This window comes from Giraffa tippelskirchi, chromosome 13 (assembly GCF_054371585.1).
Source record: "Giraffa tippelskirchi isolate mGirTip1 chromosome 13, T2T-mGirTip1v1.2.pri, whole genome shotgun sequence".
Taxonomy (NCBI): Eukaryota; Metazoa; Chordata; class Mammalia; order Artiodactyla; family Giraffidae; genus Giraffa; species Giraffa tippelskirchi.
In genome coordinates, this window is record NC_137287.1 from 23,998,258 (window position 1) to 24,016,161 (window position 17,904).

A 17,904-nucleotide genomic window follows, 5' to 3' on the forward strand; every position below is an offset into this window, starting at 1 on the left:
ATACAGCAGCCTGAAGGACACTTTCACTGACCATGTATGAAAAATAAGTCAGAGGTCTCTTCTAGAGCCAGTTCTCCAAACCTCAAGAACTATACCAGGAGAAGCCCCACCTAGATTTGTGCTGTTGCCTCTGCATCAGGCTTTTGCCTGGTTCAGTTTGTCACCTTCACAGGACTGGTCATCACACTCAAAGACACTAACTGAGATCACTTACCACATGCTCTCCCTGTACCAGGCACCATGCCAAGAGCTTTATCTGTGTGTGATTCCCTCTATTCCTCAAAATAGCCCTCTGAACCAGATACCACTGTTACCCTCATTTATAAAATTTCCCCTGCATGTACTTGCCCAAGAGTGCCAGTGAGAAATGTGAGGATCTGCGGGCGCTAACCCAGCTCCTCCAGTCTCCAAAATTCATGCCTCTCACTTTAACCCAAGCCCGTCCTTCCTGATAACTGTTTTGTTCTGTGTCTTCTGGCGAGTCACCTCAAGCCCTGCCCACAACTGTCTCTGTGACAAAAGCCCCAGAGATGAGAAAACACAGCTGCATCCCTCCCTTGGTACAAAACTTGACCCAGAATGGCACCATCAAGTGCTCTCGAAACGCTTCTTGACTTCCCAGCTGGGCCATCTTGGGCAGGTGGCTCACCCTTTCTGAATATTAGTTTCTCCTCATTTGTAAAATGAAGATCAGAGAATGCTTGCACTGACATTGTATATACTTCTTTAAATCAACTCACTTTTTAAATAAAGTTATTTTATACACAGGCTTTTATCACTGCCCTAAATGGAAAAATAACATTCCTCTAATATCATTTAAATTAAATGCATGACTTTGAAAGTAGAAATGTTCATCAGCAAATCTCATAAAATCATCTCATCTATACAAAGCCACTCAGCACATAGTAGATGCTCAATATATGGCAGTCGTAAGAAAATGAAGCTTGGCACTGAGAAGTGTGGTTTGGAAACATTTGAGTCGTTGGCCAACTTGAATATGGTTTCCCAGTTGAGACTCTAGTAGTTGTCATGGTTACCCAAAGATGCTGCCCCTGGTCAAAAAGCCAGAATCAGTTTTACTGTCAAGAGAGGGCCAACTGATTGGCCCTTGGCCTAGATGCTGACTTCCTTCTCCCCATTGCCCTGAGTCAGACTGGCCTGGGGTGGCAGCCATCTTAGCTCTTGCTGACTACACAACTGTAAAGGCAGGCTTGCTAGGTCTCAGCTAGTCCTGGTCAACACCGGAAACCACTATTTCCTTAAGTTCTAAAGAAAAGGAAAGCTGCACCATGGATCCAGGTCCTAAGACTTTCTCATGGCAAATCCCCATAGCGTTTTTTTCCCATGATGGCAGACATCACCAATCCATCACAGCACTAACGAACACAGATGTGGTTTTGGAAAAAGTTTCAAAATGGTGCCCAGCAGCCCCTACCAATCAATTGAAGATTTAACGTTTTTGTCATCCCTGCCTCAAGCTGTGCTCTCACTCTAGCCATGAGATCCTAGAGCGATTCAAAGAAAGTGGGAAACACTGATCCTACTTTGAAAAGAATACATTCAAATGCTAAATGTGGCAACAAGTAGTATAACAGTGAAGGGCGATACTAAAGTTACAAAGAAAATTAAAGGGCTACCAAAATAAGAACTAGAATTTAAAAAGAACAAAGACTGTTTCAGAGAACTTAAGAGACAATTGAATCGTCAAGTAGTAAATCACAAGGTTTTTTCTTCACCAGAGGAACAAAGAGGAGGCTGGAGGCGAAATACAAATGCAGCTAGAGGGATTGGGAATGAAGAATTTTCAGATAAGGTGACAGGATTGTAATGCCTGGAATGATCCATAGAGATAAATGGGACTCTTCTATGGATTCATTGAGAGCTCAGACTCTCCTATTCAGCTCTGCTTCCGGCCCGGGGTCTGGCCTGTAGCTCAATATTTTCTGCTGAACTGAACTGTGTGTTCAGGCCAGGTGTGAAAAGTAACAACAACTAGCATTTACAGAGTGCTCACCATGTTCTGGGAGCATTTTACACACTTTATTTCCTCTGTCTTTCTATCAGTCTATGATGGTACCCCAAATTCACAGATGTAGAAACTGAGGTTCAGGGAGATTAGTCACGCTACTTCATAACTTCTTCCACTATGATTTGCAACTTTTAGCCTGAAAAGAGCAAAAGGAACAAACAGCCCTTCCAGGAACCTTGAAGGCATCTCTCAGGGATTACCTTCCTATGAGGTGGGGCCCCACCGCCTGACCTCCACTCCACCAGCCACAGTCAGTTTCATGCCTCTAATAACCAACTTCAGGAAGGACATTCCACATTCCCTGGCTTCTGCCCTGGAGCAAGTGAAACAATAGGAAACAAGGATGCCCACTGGCCAGCAGGCAGGGCCTGGGGTTGGGAAACACTTCCCTGCTCCTCTCCTAGGAGCTCTCAGAGCACAGTCTCCTGAAGACCTCCTGACACCATCCACAGAGATCAAAAAAACTGAATACCAAGTCTTGTCAGCATCCTCTTCCCTCACCACCCTGCCCCCACTGGAGACAGGAGATTTTCTTGATGCTGATGGGGTAGGAAAGGCCCAGAGTGAGTGGGGGCAGAATCAGTCAGCAAGATGCAGAAGCAGCCTGGGCACGTGGGGGTAGGTTAGGGTGCATTTGTTTTCCTTGGGTTCTGTGGCTCCTTCTTTGGGGAAAGGAGAGAGCATCTTGAGCGGGGAACAGTTTGAAGAGCAGTGAGGGAGCCGTTAAGGACAGGACAGCTGAGAGCTCTTAACCTGAGAGGACACAGCACCCAGGCAGCAGTGTCTATGTGGGAAAACGGGGATGGGCACAGGGCTGCTTCTTGAGGAGGGGTACAGCCTTGAGCTCTCAAGAATACCTGGTGTTCCCAAGCAGAGGGGGGCAGAGCCCAAAGCCCCTTTCCTGTGCGCCTCTTTTAGAGGCATTCAGAAAACACCCCCAGGGGTTTCAGAATTGTCCTTAAGGCTCAGCTAGGGCACTCAAGGGCACAGCTAGTCAGAGGCGGGGGGGTGTCCCAAGCTGAGTGCTGTCCTGCCACCACGTTGAGCCCTCCTCATAGCACACAGCGTGGGTCTGTTCTGCTCCTTGAGGAGCCACAGGTATCAGGCTGGGCTCTCAGGTCTTCCCTGATGTCCACCAGGAGGCTGGGCACCTCCGGGTGGTGGTAACACACTTCTGGATGCCACTGATGCCACACGTTCTCTGCAATGGAGGCACAGATGACAAAGACATTGGCCTAAGGGTGGGAGAGTGTGCAAGAGGGTCATACTCCTCCTGGCTCTGCATCCCACAGGTTTGGGCCCACCATGCACTCAGGGCACTGTAATCAGCAAACACTGCAGAGCCGTACTCCTTGGGGAAGGCATCAGTTGTGTAGCTCTGAGCCCCATCGCCCACCACCACACACCTGATGCTCTGCATCGTGGGTGGGGCAGCTGCAATGGAAACAATGCCTCCTTCCACTTCTGGCCCCTCTAGATGTAGCAACCTGGTGCCCTCCCCACCACAGGGGAACTGGGGCAGTAGCAGCAGCCTGGTTCAGGATTCCAGAGCTAGCATCATTTTGTTTCCCTTTCTCCACTCCAAGATCTGTAATTGAAAAGGTAACAGTAAGGAAAGTGACAGCCCCAAAGAGGCAATGTCCCATCACACAATTCAGCTCCCACAGCTGATCTAAACAAGGATAGTGCTGATTTCTTGCTTGTGGAACTTGGAAATTGCTTTTCCTAAAAATCTGTCCTTGAGGTACCTTCCAGCAGCCACATAAATAACACCACTGGAATTGCTCACAATGTCAGGGGTCCTGCTGTATCTATAGGACATGAGGACTACCTCTTCTAGTGCAAAAGATGGGCATCTGAAGGAGGGAGGGATTCATTTAAGTCACGGGGGGGGGGGGGTGGCTGAAAGGGACGAATGGTTCTCTTTTTGGAAATTCACAAGAACATGATTTAGGATGCAGAGAGAGAGAGGATTTGCAGAAGGTAATCCCAGGAATTTAATCAGCCCCAATACACAACTTTCTATTCTTTTTGGAAGACCTGCATGGACCAAACGGCCTTGGTATCAGTGGCCTGCTCTAGTTCACATAACTGTCACTGCAGTCAGAAAGTGCTCCTTGATGTCTAACTTAAATCTTTTTGTAGCTTCAACTTGACCTCTTTTTCTTCTTACGAATTCTATTAGCTGTCTTGAGGAAGAGAGGAGGGAGACAGGGAGGGAAGGAGGCAGGAAGGAAGGAAAAAGGGAGAAAGGGAGGGAGGGAGAGAGAGGGGAAGAGAAAAAAATGTGTTATCCTTTAAACTAGCCACTTCTACTTTGGAGAACTTAGTCTACATACATATGCAAAGATGTTTAATGAAGCTCTGCCAAAATAATAAAATAAGTAATTTCCAGCCATAGGTGAATAGTTCATGAATATTGTTGACATAGGAAAATTCTAATTTCTAATTTAAGAAAAACAGCTTTGCACAACAGTATTAGTGTATGATCTCATTTTGTGGTGATGATCATCACTAATAATTATATTTATAATTATAGGCATACAAATATCCTGGAGAAACAAACACCAAATGGTTAACCTCTGTTCTGGTTGCAGCATCGTAAACTATTGTAAACCAGTACTTAGAGCCTTAACACAATAGTTTAGGATTATTTGTCCTGGTTCTTAGGCTGCCTGGGCTCAACTGGATGGTTCTTGCTCGAGGTCTCTCGCAGTTGCAGCAGAGGGGCAGCTGGGACTGCAGTTATCGGGGGTTCCATTGAGCTGGACATCCAAGAGTTCTCCCTCACGTGACAACTGATGTCGGATGTCAGCTATGAGCTCACCTGGGGCTTTCAGTCAGAGTCCCTACACACGGCCTCTGCAAGTGACATGGACTTCTCACAGTTGAACTCCAAGATAGAGCTTCCCAAAGCAAGTTTTCTTTTGAAAAACTTACAGTCTGGTTGTACAATGTCACTCCCACAATAGTCTACTGGTTAAAAGTGAGTCATAGGACCAACTCCGAATTAAAAGGAATAGACTACACAAAGGCATGAATACCAGGAGATGGTTCATTGAGGGCCATCTGAGCAAATATTGTAATATTTCTAGAAAATGGGATTTGGACAGACTTTCACTTTCCAGTGTCTGATGTAATGGTTAATTGTACAAACTCAGGAGACAAAAAGCCTGACTGTCCTGGCTCACCACTCACTTTCTGTGTGACCTCAAACAAGTTACTTATAACCTCTCTGAGCCTCAAAGCTTTCAGATAATTGTTATGACCTCATAGGGTGGTCGTAAAGACTAAATTGAAGTATTGTGTGTAAGATGCTTAAAAATAAATGCTCGATAAAAGTGAGATAATAATATTATTATACACTGATTTGTTTAATTTTTACAAGTATATTTTGCTTTTATAACTGAAAAAACTAATTTTCAAAGACCAAAAAAAAGAGACATGTAGCAGAATTAAGAGATGTAAACTCAGAACTCCCAGTCAGGGCTCTTCTGAGGACTCTGAAGGGACTCTTAGTCCTCATAGACATAGAAAATACCTCGGGAAGACCTTGACCCTTCCCCTCTGCTCTTGTCAACCATCCAGTGGTGGGGTCTGACAGCCCTAACTGTATTGTTCTTTTAGCTGTTCCCCAAATCCTCTCAAATTTGAGCACGGTAAGCTGCAAAGTATAGGAAATGAATTCCCCCAATAATAAAACCAAGAAGCTTTGCAATCACAAAACGTGGGCTTTATATTACCCAGGAGCTTAAACCTGTCCAAAGACAACATTGACATAAAAGGATTTGTTTTTTAGAAGTATTGACATTTTGATCATGAAGTTCACAGGGACTTGCTTGGATGGGATTGGTTGGGTTTCCACACAACAGATTCTGGGGCCAGTTAGTTTGAGAAAAAAACTAAGAAATGGAATTTCAGGCGGTGATGACTCGGGTTCCTTTGCTTATTCAACCTTTATAAATACACACAGGCCCTGTCAGCCCCACTCCTTTCCTCTGGGGAAAAAACTGTCACAGTGGAAATGAAAGGATTTTTCAGTGTGAGGAATTATAGCAAATGTCAAACTTTAAGAGTTGAAAATTCTACCTTCTCATTTCTTTTTCAGAAAATCAATACACAGGCACTGTTCCATTCCCCTCTGGGTCTCTGTGGCTCACACATCTCTCTCATCCCAAGGATGTCTTAAGTGTTCTTGATGTTGCCTTGGGGGCAAATCTACCTGTATGAAAGAAACGGAAAACTCAATGGCTGCGGGTTAGTTTCTCAAGAGACGCAATTATAGGAACTTAAGGAAATGTCAAATATGGATAGCTGGCAATTTGGTTTGGATTTGATGACTTGCTTGGCTTAAAGCATTAATTAGATGGAGTTTGAATATTTTTAAAGAGTTTGGTTATGGAAAATTTTTAGCACCACACTACAAATAGGTTTCGACAAGGAAGTAAGAGATGGTGGTGAAGAGTCACTCTCTGCAGAATGTATACAGTCAGCCCTCTGTATTTGTGAATGGGAACCCAGAGTCAGAGAGCCATCTGTACTCTACAATTTTATACACAGGACTTGAGCACTGGCAGACTTTGCTATCACAGGAGGGTCCTGGAACCAATACTCCGTGGATACAAAAGGATGACTCTATAGCATTTTTTTCTGGGGAGACCTCAGCATTTATTCATTCTGTCCCCCCTTATAAGTTGAAAGCAGGGCAGGGACATGAGAGAAAGTGTGGGCATTGTTTAATGAATGGAAAAAAAGAGGTTCTGAGAAATAATGGCACTTTTCTAAGTCAAAGGCAAACTAAAGAATAGGAATCACTTTTCTCCGGCTGGAAACAAAGTAGAACTTGATATGCCATAAAGTCAGACAAAGCTGGATAGGTAACTTTTTGAAATTTCAAGATTAATAATACAAAGAGTTTTGCTTTAATGGGCCCTCTTTTCTTAGGTGTTGATTTAAAGTTTACTTATATTTTTTCTTTATTATACAGGGTGTAACATTCCTGCATGATACTCCCACCCCTGCTTACAAGTATTGATACTATCACGTGGTTTCAAGCTTGGGTATTAGTCCTGGGTTTGACTACTGGATAATTAATATAATTAGTACCTTAACTCTCCACCACTTCAAAATGTTATTTCAGAGTGCTTTGAACAAGAACAAGGACCGCACAGACTTAATCAAACAAATGAAAAACCTGACAGTGCCAAGTACAAAAAGTTTATGGAGCAACTGGAACTCTCATACTCTACTGCTGGGAGTGCAGATTAGTAAAACCACCCTACAGAGCAGTTCAGCAATATCTGGTAAAGGTGAAGGTGCACATACTCTGAAACATAGTAAACACACTTCTAATACGTATACACCACCTGAGGGAAACTCTCAAACCTAGCTACTTCTCGTGGAGAATCATATCAAGGTATTAACTATAGCAGATTATAAGAGCAAAATCCTGAAACCAGTTTAAATGTGTGTATGTATATATATACACATATTGATGTCTATATAATACATCACTATATATATACACTGTAGACAGCTAGATGTATGTCTATGTAATATGTGTATATATGCATGGAGACATATAGACATAAGTTTGTATATGCATAAATATGTCTATGTATAAGTGAATAAAAAAATTGTGGCGAATTTATTAATGAAATTGCTCTATAGTAATTCATATGAGTGAAACAGATCTACATGTATCAATAAAAATAGATCTCAAAAGCATCTTGTTGACTGAAAAACAGTAGCATGTAAAGTGGCAGATTCTGCACAAAAGAAAGTTAAGATTAGGCAAACATGGCCCTAGAGACTACAGCACTGTGGCTGCCTCTAGGGAGGGAATGGGAGAAGGAAAGGATGAGCTGGAACAATTTCAAAGAAGACTTTGACTGCATCTATAGCGTCATTTCTTCTTTTAAAAAAAATTAAAGCATACGTGGCAAGATGTTAACATTTGTTTAATCTGAGTGATGAATATACTAGGGTGTATATATTAAAGACATTTTCACTTGTGAACTATTGTGAAATAATTTTAAAGATGCATGCAAGAAAGACAGCCCTGGGATACCAGCCCTGCTACTGCACTTCAAACAAGGGACATAAATTCTCTGGGACCCTTGTTTGCAAACTGATTAACAATGTTCAAATTTCAGAGTTGCTTGTGAGTTAATGAGAGTAAATGTGTAGAATGACTTTCAGATGTTATCCATTGGGATAGCCTTTTAGAATGAGTCCCTAATGACTTTCCAGATGTATCTTATTCAGAGAGACATTTGCTTCTTAAAATTGATCAGAAATTATGTGGATGCATTTCAAAACAATTCTGATCCCCAGAAAAATAATGTATTGCTATTCTTTTTGCAAAACTATATACACACGTATTACACAGACATGTAAAGCACTAATTATTTAACTATGATTGCCCTGAGAGAGGGGTAATTGGGTGGTTGGAGAATAAGAGTGGAAGGAAATTTTACATTTCTCTGCTTTTAATTTTAATTATGTACCATGTGTGTAGACTACTTATTCTAAATATAAATATAATTTATTTTAAAAATAATCTAAAGATCATAATCTTCTCCATTCTAAACCCACTTACAAAGGAAAGGCCTTAAAATCTAAGTTCTAAAGATTTTTAAGAGGTCAAATAGTCCAATCTCCTACCTGAGCACAGGAAACGCCATTCCAGCCCCATATCCTCCTTGCAGTCAGACAAAAGAAAGCACAGGATTAAGGATTAGGGGATCTGAGTTTGGTTCCTGTCACCATGAATTACTAACTCTTGACTCTAAGCAGTTCCTTAAGTTCTCTGAGCCTCAGTTTCATTTCTGAAGTGACGACAACAGCAGCACCACTGTCATGACTGTGTGAGGACAGATAGAGTGCAATGTGAACATGAAATTTTGTCAAAATAGTATCAAGATGTTTGTATGAGATGCAACTGCAGTGCAGAAGTTTCCCTCAAGAACATGGGTTCAGTCCCTTTGATTTCCAATGCACTATTCCTAAGGGGCCCCTAGTAACCAATAAAGTCATCTTGCTTCAGATGTAAACCAGATTCTCTTCTCTCCACAGCAAATATCCTAACTGTGATCATCCTCTCTCAGCTGGTGGCTAGGAGACAGAAGTCTTCTTACAACTATCTCTTGGCACTTGCTGCCGCTGACATCTTGGTCCTCTTTTTCATCGTGTTCGTGGACTTCCTATTGGAAGATTTCATCTTGAACGTGCAGATGCCTCAGGTACCCGACAAGATCATAGAAGTGCTGGAATTCTCATCCATCCACACTTCCATTTGGATTACCGTTCCATTAACTATTGACCGGTATATCGCAGTATGCCACCCGCTCAAGTACTACACGGTCTCCTATCCAGCCCGCACCCGGAAAGTCATCGTAAGTGTTTACGTCACCTGCTTCCTGACTAGTATCCCCTACTACTGGTGGCCCAACCTCTGGACTGAAGACTACATCAGCACCTCCATGCATCATGTCCTCATCTGGATTCACTGCTTCACTGTGTACTTGGTACCCTGTTCCATCTTCTTCATCTTGAACTCAATCATTGTGTACAAGCTCAGGAGGAAGAGCAATTTCCGCCTCCGTGGCTACTCCACAGGGAAAACCACTGCCATCTTGTTTACCATCACCTCCATCTTTGCCACCCTCTGGGCCCCACGCATCGTCATGATCCTCTACCACCTTTACGGGGCGCCCATCCAGAACCGCTGGCTGGTGCACATCATGTCCGATGTTGCCAACATGCTGGCCCTTCTGAACACGGCCATCAACTTCTTCCTCTATTGCTTCATCAGCAAGCGGTTCCGCACCATGGCAGCCGCTACTCTCAAGGCCTTCTTCAAGTGCCAGAAGCAACCCGTCCAGTTCTACACCAACCATAACTTTTCCATAACAAGTAGCCCCTGGATCTCACCGGCCAACTCACACTGTATCAAGATGCTGGTGTACCAGTATGACAAAAATGGAAAACCTGTAAAAGTATCCCCATGACCCCGTAGGTTTGGCACCTTGTGCCTCTGCATAATCCATTTCCAGATGGGAATGTGGCCCATCCTGTGGTTGAAGAGCTCTCCTTAAGAGTGCTAACCTGATTTCTTGTCTCCACAGACTGAGCAACTTTCAGACTGGTAGATGAGAAAAGATGGAGGAGAAAAACAACAAAAGCTTGAATCTTGTTTTCATTTATGCATTTGTTTCCACCAAGTCATGTAGACGGCAAAAGTCTCTACCAGTTTGAAGATGTCATTGGAGGTTGCGTCATTTTCCAGTGGCCTGTAAGGACACACCAGAGAGAAATAGTCTATGGACTTAGGCTTGGCATCATCCACAGCCACTGGGAACTGCTCATTTATGTGACACATCAAGCCACAGTAGCACATAGCTGAGTCCACACTCTTCTTCCAAGAACTGAGGTCATTCATCATTTCCCTGTGTTGTTACCAGCAGCTAACAATGCAGACCAATTTGGGAATTTTCCAAGGCTCCCTTTGTCCTAGGGAGGGTTTTGGTCTTGAAGTGGCCCTGACATACCTATCTGTAGGATGACACTGAGGGGGCAGAGGAGGATTGAATCCTGCACAAACTCTGGCCAGAGTTTCTGTGAAAATGTTCCAAACCAACATAACCATGACCCTCAGGCCCTCAGGGGCCTAAGATGCAGTCTTTCTATTTGCCATGATGTATAGATTTTATCTAATGCCTCCAAAACAAAGACCCTGCCTAGTGTGCAGGGGCATAGGAGGAATTCTTGAGCCCAGAAAAACAAAAAATTAGCCCACTCTTGCCATTGTTTCAATCCACCCTTGAGTCAGCTGTGTATGATCTCTTTACTGAAATAGCTTCTTGTTGCCATGCCACTCAAGCTTCCTGGAGAAGCCTCTATGTGTAGAGTTGCCAACCCTGCCACCTTGCTTGCTGAAGCCCTCACCAAACTGTTTTATTTGAAGTGACTTTTTAATTGGATTTAATTTTCGAGGGTCAGGAACTGTAGCTCTCCAGGTGTGAAGGGAGGTAGTCTCAGCTCCACCCCGCAGTCCAGCTGGCATTGCCATTTGGCCGCAAATGGTGATTGGAAGGTGCCCATGTTGTCTGCATGTCTGCCCTTTTATGCACGTGGCTCAAAAGGGTGGTGCCAGTTTTCAATGATGCTATTTAACCCAGATCCTTTGCAAAATAATAAAATATGAATTTATTTATTCTAGCCTTGCCTATACAAGGCAAGAACAGTTCTGGGGTATAATTAATGGAGGCTTCCCGGGGAATTACCACTCATGTGTGCATACACACAGACTTGAATACATTAGGCTCCTGTGTACCCCATGACGTGTTTTGAAAGAAAAATCTATGCTGGAGTTTTTCTCAGTTTTTTTTTTAACCTTCTCCCAGATTCCCAGTATTTGAAGTTATCCCTGTTCTGAAAGAAGTATTCCAACATGAGTTTGGAATTGTATGATATTTTTGGTGACCCAACAAAATGCAGAGTCCACTTGAAACACTTGGTTCCTCATGCTGGATTTTTACTGTGCTTTTGTCCCTAAATTGGAAGACACATCTATCCTTTTAACGGGAACTTGCAATAAATGAGCAGGGTAGAAAAGGCTCCAATGCCACATAATCCCGAAACTTCAGCCAATGCTCTCAGCATTAAATCAGACAACTTTAGGTTACGTTCACCCTAAAGATCCTAACTCCTACTCGGTTTAAATGATTGCAGAAGAGTCTTGACTCACCCAAAGATTAGTTCTGAAGTCAGTGCAAATGGAAAAAATCTGGCAGAGCCAAAGTTACCTCTGCAAAGTTCTCAGGAAGGATCCATGTTGGAGACCATATTCTATCCCTTAAAATTCCTAACTCAGATAAGTTTTTTCCCAGCATTGGAACAGTTTGCTGTTTCTTCCACTGAAGACAAGACAGAACTGACTTACATTTAGAGACTGTATTGTGTGACTCCATGGTATTCGAGAACTTTAGGATCACACTGGTGCAGCAAGGTGCTCCCACTAAAAGATGTTCATGGAAGTTTGAATGAGGGAAGAGCAGATTTGTATCTCCCAGGTCACACTCCCCCCAGGGCAGTGTGCATTGTGTGGGAGGATGGGCAGATTTCCCCTTAAGTTGCATTTCTGTTTCTTTTTTGCCAAGCATGTGTAGTCGGGTACTTGTTCATTAACTGTGTGTATGATATGACTCCATCACACCCCTTTGTGAATGAACCAAAGGCTACCTACACCTAATATATATAAATATTTATTTGATTATTTATTTTTAAACAATAGGCTGAAAAATGCTAGTTTGAGCTATACATGAATGAGTCACTGTGCAATATCTATAACGGTTAAGCAATTTCTTTTTGAGAATGAATGTAAGATGAAAAATATGTATGTGGATCTCAATGCTCTCTGCTCCACATTTTTAGGTGTGTGTAAAAATTAATTATTGATGTTTAAAAAGTAAAAGCTGAGTGTGTATTTGGAATGTTTTCCCCATACACTCATTTATTACTTCTCTTAATAATAGAGGCTATACCAATTAGTATTTGATCTCTTGTCCTTCTGACTGTATTTTATATTTTGATACAATTATGTTTAAAAGAGGTCTGATTTTTGAAGGCAGTCCATGAGGTGTTGTCTCCTGGTTCTAATGCATACAAATGCCTGTTGGCTTAGGTTGATACGTATCTCCTAAAATTTATCTCAAATAATATAAGGACTTTTAATTTATTCTTATTTATAGTAATAATTGTGGACAAAATTTAAAAGCTTTTTAAAGAGAAAACAAACTTTTAACCCTTTTCTTTCAAGCCAGTTTTGGAAATATAGCTTTGAATCTTGAAACCTGTCACATAAACAGCTGCTGTTGATGGCACATAAGCAATTGCCTTATATCAGGTTTTTGTGATGCCCCTTTCAAAGACTGTTAACTAGCATCCCTCCTGTATGATTTGTGCCCTTGGTTGGACATGCAGTGATGCTACACATGTACACACTGTGTCTTTCTCTTGAACAACTCAAGGACTGAACTGCCTAATGGGAAGGAAATAAGGAGGATGACAAACACATCGTAAAAGACAGACCATGAGAAGGCATGAAGTTTCATTCTGCAAACACTCTGCAAGTGGAAAATGTTACTTTGCACAGTTGGTGCCTACTGGTCCAACCTGAGGGGCCTATCTGAAGTGAATAAGAGACTCTAATGTTGGTTATTCCAGTTCAAAGAATGGGAAAAATGTTACCATAAAAAAATAGTAAATGTTCATATTTTCTTAATTAGATATTATATTGTGTTTGGACTTGTTTGTATTATAATAAATTCTAATATGGTGCACAATTGGGGTTTCGTATATGCATATATGCTCAAGAAATGGCAGAACTCCAATTAAAATTTTTAAATAAGTATCTTCCTTATACTTTGTGCTGGTGCTAGAATGAAATCTGCATCCCACCTGCCCCTGGTTATCCAGGTATATTCCAGGATTGAAGACTATTGAACTCTGCTTTCTATAATCCTAAATTAGGGATTTCCCAGGTAGTCCAGTGGTTGAGAATCCACCTTGTACTGCAGGGAACACAGGTTCAGAGAACTAAGACCCCAGATGCCATGAAGCAACTAAGCCCAAAAGCTGCAACTGCTGAGCCTGCATACTCCAGAACCTGAGCACTGCAACTACTGACCCAGCATGTGGCACAACAAAAGATTCCCTGTGTCACAACTAAGCCCAATGCAGCCAAATAAATAAATAAACAAACCTTTTTTTTTTTTAATCCTAAATTAGGTATCCTACTGGGAGTAAATCTGAATTCTCTCTGACTACATCCTCTAGGCATCTTTGAGATAGTGAGGGCTGTAACCATAGTGGAAATCTAGCATAACGGCTAGGAATTTAGGCTCTGAAGTCAGATGGTCACAAGTTCAAGTCCTTGTTTCTCCATGTACTAGCTGGGTTGCCTTGAACAAGTCCTTGAAGATCTCTGAAATATCGTCCTCATGCAAAAGTGGTGTAAAAGTTAACTTTTCCCAGGTAAATGCAAGGTAAGCAGACACTCTCAAGGTCAGGAAACCAAGGTTTGGAGTGAGTTATTGTTGGCTATAACTTTGCAGGCTCTCCCACTTTCTAGCTGTGTAGCCTTGGGCAATGTTTTCAATCTTTTGGAGTCTCAGTTTCCTCTCCATAAAACAGGGCTAATAGTAATTCTAGTACATACTTCATGGGGTGGTAATTATTAATAATACAGTTAAAAAGAGCCTCCATTGTACATTCTCTTACAGGTAAGGATGCTAGGCCCAAAGATGTTAATGATTTGTCCAGAGTAGAACCCAAGTCACCCAACACTTCATCCTTTCCACTCTACCTCATTGCATCTCTGCAAGATTCTGATTTATACCTTCCAAAGCTCACATTATTTTTGTACCCTTTTTAGAGTTGGATATATTGCCGAGTTTTCCAGCTCTTCAAATACATGTCATCCAAGCATGAGATATATTATAACAGCATCATAATTAAAACACTTGATTTGACCTTTCCCTGTGAGGTAGAATTTTTTTCATTGACTCCATCAGGAATCCTAACCACAAGTCTCAAACTAGCTATGCATTTCCCACACAAACCACCATCAATTCTGACAGCCACTGAAAAACTATTGTCATAACCTATCTCTGCATCAACTTGGAGAATGAAAGTAACTTACAAGTTGAGAGGGGAGTACAGAAAAGCAAAGATTTTGCTAAGAAGGTTGCAAACAGAAGCTGGTAGGCATGGCCACATTATTCGCATTAATTTTGTTCACCAACTCGGAGAGGCAGGATAAAAGTGAGTTGAAGGAGGTTGAACTGCTAAATAATAATCCTTTTAGTAGTACACTTGGCTAAATGTGATGGCTCAAACTCTGTGAGGGTGTGCAATTAATCTGAGTACTTGCCAGACACAACAAGGGGGATAAGAGTTTCATGTCTATGGGATAAATAGACACTGCGAATTTCCTGGGTTTATTGAGAGAATATGTCAACCTCATGCCAAAAAAAGAGAAAGAAAACTTTTCTGATTCAAAAAGAGCACAACAAGTCCACAGGAAAGAAAGATGCCATCTGACCAACTCTGCATGAGGTGTTACCATGTCTATGGGGCTTTGTTACCTAGTGAATGGCAGAAACATAATATTTTTCTCTACTGGAGATAGAATAAGGGGGAATGAGACCTAAAATGCAGTACAAGGGATCCAGAGCAAACCAAAGAAGAAATTTTTGCAGTGATGTCTATTAACTCCACAAATGGTTTTCCATGGGGATTCTTAGAATCTGCGTCTCTGGATATATTTCTAAATGAATTGTATAATAATTAGAGTCTTGGAGAAAAGTAAATCTCATTCAAATGATTTCAATAAAAAGACTTTAACAAAGAGGACTTCCCTGGTGGCTAAGACAGTAAAGTGTCTGCCTACAATATGGGAGACCCGGGTTTGATCCCTGGATCAGGAAGATCCTCTGGAGAAGGAAATGACAACCCACTCCAGTACTCTTGCCTGCAAAATCCCATGGACGGAGGAACCTGGTAGGCTACAGTCCATGGGGTTGCAAAGAGTTGGACACGACTGAGTGAATAAACTAAACTAAACTTTAACAAACAGACAATTAAATAATGGTCTGAGCAAGATCATGGGAACTCTAAAAAGAGCTATTGTGGAACCCAGGAACTAGAGATAATAGGAAGCCTTACCTTCCTAGGCCTGATGGGGTAACGAAAGGAAGTAGTTGTTATTGCAGCTCAAAGTAGGCTGTGTGTTGTAGAAGGGGCCCTCCTGCAAGCAGGTGTCATGTTGCTGCCAGAGATATAATGCCAGAGAGGAAGGAAGTGACACCCCAACCTCTTTCTTCCTTCCTGCTGATATCATACAGATGACTCCACTGGCTGATCTCAAAAGAAGTCAGCCAGGAAAAGTGCAGGCGATATAGTCCATAGTGGCCAGATCCCAAGGCACAAGGCAGTGAACAATCAAAGGTGAAGTGAGATAGGAAACAATTACAGAATAACCAGCAAAGGTTAAATTCTTATTTTACTATCATTGGATGCTGGACAAGATGTTAAGAGATTACTTCACTCAAATATCAAAGCTAAGAGGTCCCTTTGTCCAAGATTACATGACCTAGATGTTTGGCAGGTCCAGTATCCAATGATTTCCTAGCACACTCCCAGAAATATATGTTATAGACCTTTACAGGCTTGCTTTCTAAACTTCATCATTAGAAATTTCTTTCATTAATCTTCAGCATCTCCAATGACTAGACTGTCAACTTGAATATGTCTAGGAATGCAAATGAAGAGTGTCAAGAGAGTGGGCATTTATTCAATATCCATGTGTCCCAGGCACTCCCATGGTCATTGATTTATTTGACTAATGTTTATTGAAATACACTGTGTGCCAAGATCTATTCTAGGCATAGTGATTCAAGGCAGATTCAGTGAACAAGACAGATAGGGTCCCTGCCCTAGCAGGCGAGACAATACACAAGGAAGCCAATAAAATAATTTCAGATAGTGATATAGTCTAAGAAATAAATACAAGTAAGTGACTTGGGTCACACAGAAAGAACAGCAGACAAGTTAATCTGGGAAGGTCTTTTTGAGAAGGTAACAGAACTAAAATCCAAATTAAAAGGAAGCAGCCATATAAAGAGCATTCCAGGCTAAGGGAGAAAGGACAAGTCCTTGAAATGGGAATAACTTTGAATACCCAAGGAACAAACAGAAGACTAGTATTGCTGAAGCATAGTGATCCAGTAGAGAACAGTATTGAACAAGACAAGGAGGGGCAGGCAGGAGCAAAATCACGTAGAGCTCTGTGGGCCCCAGTAAGGAATTTGTGGGAAGAAAAGGGAGAATTTTAATCAAGAACTTGATGTGATCTTATTTCATTTAATCAGCATAACTCTGAAAATGTTGTGACCTCCATTTTTCAGATGAGAAAGCTAAATCTCATGGGGATCAAATTAAGCTTGTTTTAATACAAGGTCACAGTGAGTAACTTATGAATTGTTATTTAAGTCCAGTCCTGTCTGGTTCCATGAAACACTTCACCAGGCCACTGTGACACATTTTTCCTGACATCCCAACACTCTCCTGAATTAGCAGTTTGTTCCCATTAGCCTTTTCACCATCCAAGGTTGCTATTTCAGCTAAAGTCATCCTCTAATTCCAGTAATGAGGATTCAAAAACCACCAGGTCATATTATTATATGGTTCTATTTCATGATCCAAATCATGTGTCTCACGAAATCTGACAGAGTATCAGCCAAACAAAATTATGGATGAAATGATACAGGCTCTACTAGCAGGCAAGGCATTAAGTATATACTTTTTAAAACTTTCTTGCACCACTTTCAGTAATATTTTCAATGTCATTGTTTTGTAAATGGTTTTGTGTGCAGATTTCAACTCTTAGTCTTTCCCTAGTTTAAGCACTGGTCTTTCCAAAACAAAACAAAACAAAACAATGCTTCTGTCCAAGATGCTGACGTTATTGGGCCACAAATTTGATTTAAGTATTAAAGGTAATGTATGTTAAGATTTTATGTATGAAGATTCAGATTTTTGTGCCCCCTTCATAAAAAAAAAAATGGTATTGAAACAGCATTATTTACTTTATGAAACAATTTTAAATCAGATTTCTTACAGAAACAAAATCCACTGTGGTCTTGCTCGTCTACCTCACAGGAGCATTGCATGGGCAGAGTGTGTAAAAAATGTAGAATCTCAGACCTCAATGGGCCTGCTGAACCAGAATCTGAAATTCAATATAATCCCCAGGTGATTCATACACATATTAAAGTTTGGGGAGCACTGCATTGTTGCACTTTTAAACA

General features: G+C 41.6%; 1 protein-coding gene across 1 annotated transcript in view; it reads left to right on the top strand.

Annotated features, from left to right (window-relative positions):
• Positions 1-10,041, top strand: part of GPR139 (G protein-coupled receptor 139) — a 41,851-nt gene extending 31,810 nt beyond the window's left edge. The window contains exon 2 of the mRNA XM_081560774.1: positions 9,107-10,041. Within this exon, the coding sequence (XP_081416900.1) occupies positions 9,107-10,041 (935 nt within the window). The remainder of the gene's footprint in view (positions 1-9,106) is intronic.
• Positions 10,042-17,904: the final 7,863 nt, after the last annotated feature.